General features: G+C 41.0%; 1 protein-coding gene across 1 annotated transcript in view; it reads right to left on the minus strand.

The window, feature by feature from the left end:
• Positions 1-7,956, minus strand: part of BCAS1 (breast carcinoma amplified sequence 1) — a 39,373-nt gene extending 31,417 nt beyond the window's left edge. Inside the window, exons 1-3 of the mRNA XM_030463048.1 lie at positions 7,882-7,956; positions 7,706-7,787; positions 1,069-1,652 (exon numbers count right to left, since the gene is read on the minus strand). Of these exons, the coding sequence (XP_030318908.1) occupies positions 1,069-1,652; positions 7,706-7,787; positions 7,882-7,950 (735 nt within the window). The 5' untranslated portion in view covers positions 7,951-7,956. The remainder of the gene's footprint in view (positions 1-1,068; positions 1,653-7,705; positions 7,788-7,881) is intronic.
• Positions 7,957-8,185: the final 229 nt, after the last annotated feature.

Genomic DNA, 8,185 nt, shown 5'->3' on the forward strand with positions numbered 1-8,185 from the left:
AAATATTATCACCTATAACTTTATACAAAAAACGTGATTTTGAGATTTAAAGACTCATGAGATAGAAAAGACAAGGCAGAAGAACAGGAATGGGAGTCTTTAGGAGACAACCTGCAATGTTATCAGTGCAACCAGCACGGTCAGTGCAATCAGCAGCCACAGAACTCCCTTACCAGCCTGGTTCAGGCTTTCCATTAAAAGCTGCTACTTTTCAAATGTCATTTACACAGATTCTGATAAGGGGCCCATGCATCTGGTTTCTGCTTCCTGTTCCTGACACTGGACAGGGTTTCAGCTTGATCCCAAAGTCACATATGCTGGCAACTCTCCAGCAGAACTAATGAGATTTACACCATCAGGGGATGGATTTTCCAGTAGTTACCTATCTGAACACTAGTCCTATCATATATTTTCTGATATCAAACTTTGCAGGAAGTGAAATCTAAACCAATCTATTTTCATCTCCTTTGATTATTGTTCTCTCTCACAGACAAGTCAATTTCTTATATTCTCAACCTGTAAAGTCAGTTCTAAGAGGCTATATTTCCTTGACTAAAACATCTCAATAGCAAAAGTGCAAAGGTTGCTACAACATAATATTTATCTTGTTGAGTATGAAAAAGCAGAGCATCTACCAAATGGCACAAAACATGCTAAAGAATTTCTCTAAACGATCCAGAGTCAAACTCCAAGCTTCTAACGCAGAATAAACTATTTTACTTTCAGGTATTTTTGCTTTCATTTGTAGCTGGCTGCCGTTGACCATCCTGGCAACTGAAGCACAAACACAGATAAGCTTGCCCAAACCTTTCAGAGAAATAGAAATAAACTTAAACTGGACATCAGATGCCAGCACTTTGCTGTGAGCCAGACAGAGCTATCACCACTCCACCATAGGTTCTCCTCCCATACTCCTCTCCAGTCACCCTTTGAGGTGGCTGGACAATAATTTTAAGAGCAACACCAATTTGTTCACACAGCCATCACGACATTGAGCTGTGTCACATTATTAATATTCTTAAGAGGTTTCATTAGGAGTGAAATGCATATTCCTACTGAAGCACTTGCCTTGCCCTGCAGGACACTGGTTGACGTGCTCTGTGATCCAGCAGCCTCCTCCTTGGTGCTGTGCCCGTTGGGAAGCTCTGAAGCTTGCCTCTCCTCCTGGGGATCAGTTTGTGGTTTACTCCTTTCCTTTCCCTTCTCCAGTTTGAAGAACCTATCAAAGAAGGTTACTTGCTTTGGCTTGGAGGTGGCTGTCTCCTCTCCCTCAGGTGTCACCGATGCTGCTAGATGGATGTCACCCAGCGATGCTGCCGGCGGGGCCTGGCTCAGGTTTTTATGTGGATTTTCCTGCCCAGCAGCTGCCACAGGAACTTCCACGCTGTCACTCGGCCCTTTGTTCACTCCGGGCACCCCTGAGCTGACATCAAGTTTTGCAGATCCAACTGATGAATCTGTAGCTGGTTCTTCAGTACGCCCTGGTACAGCCCATGGAAACGCGAAGACAGAGCGGGATTGAGCAGCTGGCTGAGCTCTCCTGGCAGCAATCCCAAGGCTCTGCCTGCCCGCTTCGGGAACGGGGCTCTGCTCCATTGTCTTGGGGGAAGAAACGGCCACATTATCCCCTGCAACACTTGCCTTTGCAGCCACTACAAACAGAAGCATAAAACAGTAATTATCCAGCCCAGCAAAGAAGTTATACTGGGTGTACAATTAATCACGGTCACCTCGCTCTTTAATAAACTCATTTTGAAACATGAAGCCTTGGGGAGGACCACACAGAGGGCATCTTGTGGAGAGACCCTGAGCTGCCACTCCTCTAACAGACCTGCCTGTCTGATTTTCTGTCCTGTCATTCCTCATTGAAGCTGGTGCAAATATTTTGGTCTCCACAGCACCCTCTCAGCTGTCAAAGTCAGCAGCCCAGGTTTTTGAATACTCAGCCCAGTAACATGCTGAGAATATTTTCCTTTCCAATTAAAATTAAAGAATGATACGCAAAGAAAAAAAATCAATAAAACATGAGACAAAGCTACATCAATATATTACACATTCCTCTGTCAAAGCTAAAGGGAAAAAAGAATGGAAGCTGCAAGGACTGATTTATTTCCTGGCTGGCCAAAGTCCCCCTGGGGCTTTGCAGTCATAACTTATTTCATTCATTTTTCCCAAACTGTTCCTTGCCTTACTGCCTACCCTCCATAGTGCAGTTTCTTCTTGCCCTTCTCCTCTATTGTCTCTAAGTTAGTTTAAGCCTGATTTAAATACTTATAAATCACATCTGAGCCAGGCTTCTTATCCATATATTTCTGACTCTCTTTATCCATAAACAATATGTCCCTAATCATGTTTCACTCCCCTCAAAATTCTCACTAATAATACCCCTTGTGCACACACATGGCCATCACACTTCAGAATTGAAAAAAATCTTTCATCTTCAAAGTATACTTTATGATTTTATCTTACAATGTCACTTTGGTAACACAGCTGAGGTGAAAAGCCCCAGTACTGCATATGCAGACAGGAGGAAAAGGCTTCTGCTTTACAGAAGACAAGAGACAAAAGAAAAACCTTCTTATATCCAGTTTGAGGATGTGAGGTTGAATCACAGATTATGTGGTGTGAAGCCCCAGTAAATAAGAGGTGGCTTGCTGAGAAGTAAACCTTACACCTCACCCTCAGCTTGAGCTTCTCTTCTCTACTTTGATTAGAATACATCTCCAATTTCCCTGTCAGCCATCACCACAGATTTCAAGGATGAATTTAGATCTACTTAATTATATCTGAAAAACTGACAGTCTCAAACTGACTTGATGAATTAAAATTTTAAAATCATCGGTTTAAATGTAAAATGGAGATTATTTCAAGTTATAATTGTAACAGTCTCATCAATATTATGCCTGTCACATTTCACTGTAACAGAAATAACACCCCAGATACCAACAAAACCTGACTAGAATGCCTGTCTTCCACAATACAATCTCCAGTGTTCAGTTTCATGTTTTAAATGTCTTTTTAAGGCAAGGAAAGCAGAACATTTTTAGATGACAGCTTTCTGAACTACCCCTCAGCTTCTCACAGCACCATTACCCCAACTTCCTCCCTTCCCAGCCAGGATTTTGCCTAACACCACCCAAGCAGCATCAGGTGCTGTGTCACATGTGTCCCTATGTGACACTGCTGTAGCTGTGCCTGGGGACCCTGCCCATGTCCCTGGAGGAGAACAGAGCCCCAGCATCCCACCAGGAAAACTCCTGCCTCACAGCCTTAACCTGGTGACCCTGACTCCCCACTGGACCTTTGTTTCATAGGCCAGTGCCACTCGTTCAGTGCACATCAACAGATTCCACATCTTTGGGTGCTCTCTGAGGAAATTCCTTCCCCTGGATTCTCCATTTGGCCGTGGCAGCAGGGGGGGCTGAAACTGGATGTTTCTGCTGGTATTTACTAACTGGATGTTTCTGCTGGCTCATACCAGCAGAAATGAAAACATCCAGTGCAGTCAACATTAAAAGATCTCAGTGTGACTGAAGCAAAGTGATGTTTGCTTTCATCCTCATGGGCAGGTCTTGTTTTCTTATTCCTTCAGCAATATGCTGCTCTGAGGGATGCCTGCCCAGAGATCAGCATCATCTACAGTTCACTCAATGAACATGATGTTACCTGAATATTACGAACATTCCTCTGCACAAGCTTTGAAATGTGGACTTGTTTGCATTCAGCTTTCTTGCACAGCTCAAAGTTCACTTTTTAAAATGGGATCAAAGCCCTGTCTTTAGGATGTTGCATTCCTGAAACAAAGACTTGAATCAGAGAACGAAGTTAAGTTTCTCTGGTTTGTATTTATTTTGTGAAATGCTATCAGGGGTTACTAGTGTTGTCCTTTGAGTTATCTACCAGACTACTGCTAGGAGCAAAGGCAGCTTTGGTGCCTTTATATTCTTATTTCCCATGTAAACAAAGTGGCTCTGAAGTGGCTCTTGCTGTGTACCCTCACAAAGTATGATGGTACCACAGAACTATAATGTAGCCCTTTTACATAACAAAAAAGAAAAATTTGAAAGCAAGAGCCTAATCCCTGGAAATGATCAAGGCCAAGTTGGATGGAGCTTGGAGCACCCTGGGCTGTGTAAGCTGTCCCTGCCTGTGCAGGGGGGTTGGAACTTGATATTTAAAGACCCTTCCAGCCCAAACCATTCTATGATTTTATGTAAGAAATTACTCACACTGGCAAGAATCCTTTGTCAGTAACAGCCTTTTGTAATATTTCATGAGCACTCATTTCAACATAGTGACGTACAAAGAAAAGGTACAAATAAGTGGTTATTCAACCCCCATCCAGCTCTTCATTAGGGACCACTATCAGTTATAGTTTCCTAAGCCTCTTGTAGTACTGTGTGAAAAAGAACTGTAGCACTAAATTCTAATGATAATTGAAAACTTGAGAAGGAAGCAGAAATCAACCCCTTCCCCAGCTAAGTAATATCCATTGGAATATAATTGTAATAAATGCCAAACTTTTACTTTTGTAACAGATAAAAAAAGGAAAACACAGGAAAATTGTCATTAGTATAAAAATAGGAATAGAAGTTAATCATTAAGAGAATCAACCAAACAAAAAGTAGCTCATGAGCCTATTCAAGCTCCTTTTATCTCTAATTATCATGGAAAGAATGAAAGACCTGGAACATACCAGCAGCATGAGCCCTGCAGCATGTCTCATGTCAAAACACTTCAAACTGTTTCAGGGAAAGTCTACTCAGACATCAGCCAAGCAGATCCCACCCCCAGAGAGAATTACTGCAGGGGCTGAAGAGAAGAGTGACCCATATCCACAGGAAACTGAAGGAGAAAGAATTTGGAATTGCAGTATTTGGGTGAAATTCTTGCAGTTTTGACACCACTGTTTAGTGTCTCATTTTCACTCTTCATTTCCACATAGGGACTGGTTTTCATCCAGAGTCCCTACAATTGCTTGTAAATGCACTGATGTCCACCAGATCCGAGCATCTTCACAGATACCTCCTTCCAATGGAATTACCCAAATTACCTGATTAAAGCTTAATCCATCTCTGGGAGTTCACAGGCTCTTGGAACCCATCTGGCAGGAAACTCAACTCCCAACTGCTCACTCCTCTCTCAGTCACATTTATTTTGGAACACTCTAAGTCTCTGTACTCCCATGAGGTTTCCACTATCTCATTTCTCTGTCAGAAGCCTGATAACACCAACACACCATTTGTTGCATTCATTCATACAGACAGCCATAAGCCAGAGTTAAAAGCACACGGTGTGTTTGTTTTTAGAGAGCCACAGAAGTGCTATTCTTGCCAAAAGTACACAATCCAGAGGCAGAATTAGGAATAGATGCAAAACTTCCCAAATCCTAGGCCAGATGTGCAAGTAGATCAAAGCTGCTCCCTCTGAATGAGATTAATAACTGCTGTGAAACTAAATCAATATACAATTTACAGCACTGCTGTGAGATTGCATTTCTTACTGCTGCTACACAGGCATTTTGCTTTCAAGTATTTAACAAAAGACAGTCACTCTAGAGAAGATTAGTCTTTCCTTTCCCTTCAGTTCATCAGGATATGTTAAAAAAAAAAAAAAAAAAGGCACTACTGTAGCTGCACAAAGTCTCTGTTGTGTAAGAACACACCAAATTAGGATATTTTTCCAAAATTTGCTAGATTAGATCTGCAGTTTTTCATTTATAAGGGAAACTGTACAGAGAAGAGTAATTGAGTGCAATGCTATGACAATACCATTTCCCTGCTCAGAAGTAATCGCTGACAGACTTTCTCCTCCTTCCTTTCATATCCTTGACTCCAGCATTAAGAATTTCCAAAGGCTGAGGTACAGCACCCTGTCAAGAAAAGTCAGGATCCAATTTGCTACCCTGCGCCTTGCAAAGCAGCAAGTCATGAAGTACCAGTAAGGGCACCACTACTATTTAAGTGACATTACAGGAGGGGAGGGTGGATGCTAATGCTCTACAATGTCTACAGCCCTGATAATCCATAGTAGCAGGAAAGGCAAGTCATGGAAAGAATCCCTAAGCCCACACATCTGTCAGGCTCTTTGAGCAGAAGCAGCAAAGGGAGGGAAGCAGTCACCAATCTGCACAGCCAGATGTGAAGCAGATGGTGACAGGGCTCTTCCAAATAACATTACTTCCTCTGGTCATATTGAGTTAACTCTCTGGATTCTTCTTTCATTATATTAACAGATATAGATTTCACAAAGTCATTTATCAGCTATACTGGTTAATGCACAGCACATGGTCAGATCACTGGCAATTACAGAAATGCAAACGAACAAGACAAAGACCACAAACATACATCTAACACTATTAATAAAATCCTCTTATTTCACAGCCTGTTCTGTAGGTCTTGAGTGCTCACTTCACAACCACGGCACAAATTACAGTGCTATTTCTTATATTGTTTAATTTTAGAAATACTATCAACTACATTTTCTATAGGAATAACATCTCCCTTAGCACTTGCACTTTCATTTCACCAAGACCTTGATTACATTAAACAAACCAATGAGATTCCAGTGGTACCCAAACAAGTAATGATTTTAACAATTTTTAAAACATTAGTAAAGTTAAAACACAAGTAATATCAACACAGGGCTGACCAATTTTACAACTTGCTACTTAAACTGATTTAGTAATTACATTAATTAGGTAAGCCATTTATGTAAAACCATGACATATGCTTCATTTTATGTGTTAAGTGTAAATGTGCAATTATTTTCTCGGTCCTCAGATCAAGTAAATAATCTGGTTTTTATTTACTTCTCAGAACTCTACTGGCTCATACCAGCAGAAACACACAGTTACAGGCTTTTATTTTTTTATTTTCTTAACTGCTTAAATTGACTTATTATTGCTAGATTGCATTGGAAAATTAGCCATGGAACAGAGATGCGAAACTGTAATCAGTATTATCTGCATTCTCTATCCCAGTCAGATTATTTTTGTGTAAACTTAGATTTTTCAACTGGATACAACAACTTGCGAGGGTTCTCTTAACAATGAACATTAAAATAATGTTTTCTTTCCTCACAAAGACTGGAGAGAAATGTTGGCTTTTAATATATTCTGAAAACAGAAAGAAATCCAATACAAGCACTGATAAAAGTAATGTGACCAGATCTGCAGAGATTGGAGCTGAAGCAACACTGCTCAGAAGGCTCCAAAGCCAACAAGAGGTGAAAGGAGAAATTAATTAAGTGCCAAAATGTGAGGAGAAACATATGTCTGGATGAGAGCATATGGAGACACCTCCCTCAACTCAAAATCAAAAGAGAGTCATTGAACTCACTGGCAAGCAGATCATTCTTACCTGGAGCAATACAGTAGTAATTTTTCTGACCTGTTGCTGTCCCACCTCCTGTAGCCAATGCCTCTTTGGGAACCAGATGCAGAACCAAGTTTTTAGAGCAATTGAACAAACAGCTCCCAGAGGGCTTTGAAAATATTTTTTCCATTTTACTCTTTGTTACCTTTAAACTTTCAAGTTTCTGAAAAACCACTTGTAGTGGTTCATCACAAGTATGACCTGAAACACAGGTTTATCTTTTAACTTGAGACCATGCACCAATATTTATTGCTACTCCAGTATAAACCTCTCTCTGCCCATCTGGTGGCAGAAGAGGTGCAAACACACCACCCTTTCCCAGGACATACCTTCCCTGTTCATTGCAGGAGAATGAGTCCGAACAAAGGCAACAAATCCATTTTTAATGTTTTCAGGAGATTCAGACAAAGCCTGAAATAGCAAATAATGCAGTTCTTAGGACTGGATTAGAAAATTACAATATGTAATAAGCTAGGAAAGGTGAAACCGGAGAGCTCTTGCTTACTTGATAGCTCTTGACTGTGCATGTATTGTCTTCTTCCACTTCCTCTAGGACACTCATTGTGTTCCCCATAGCTCCTGTAAGACAGAGAAAACAAAACAAGTAAACCTTTCTTTCTCATTAATATGACTTCACTGCTTAATTCAAATTAAGCAACAACCAATGGTGACAGACTCTACAGGCTGGTTGAATTCCCAAGAAGCTTCACCTGCTTTCCCAAAGACACCTGCCCTCAGCAGCCCTCTGCACCAACCAGTTTTACTCAAACCCAGTTATGCACAGGGGTTCACAGGTGCTCACTAGGGAT

The sequence above is a fragment of the Calypte anna genome, chromosome 20 (assembly GCF_003957555.1).
Source record: "Calypte anna isolate BGI_N300 chromosome 20, bCalAnn1_v1.p, whole genome shotgun sequence".
Classification (NCBI taxonomy): Eukaryota; Metazoa; Chordata; class Aves; order Apodiformes; family Trochilidae; genus Calypte; species Calypte anna.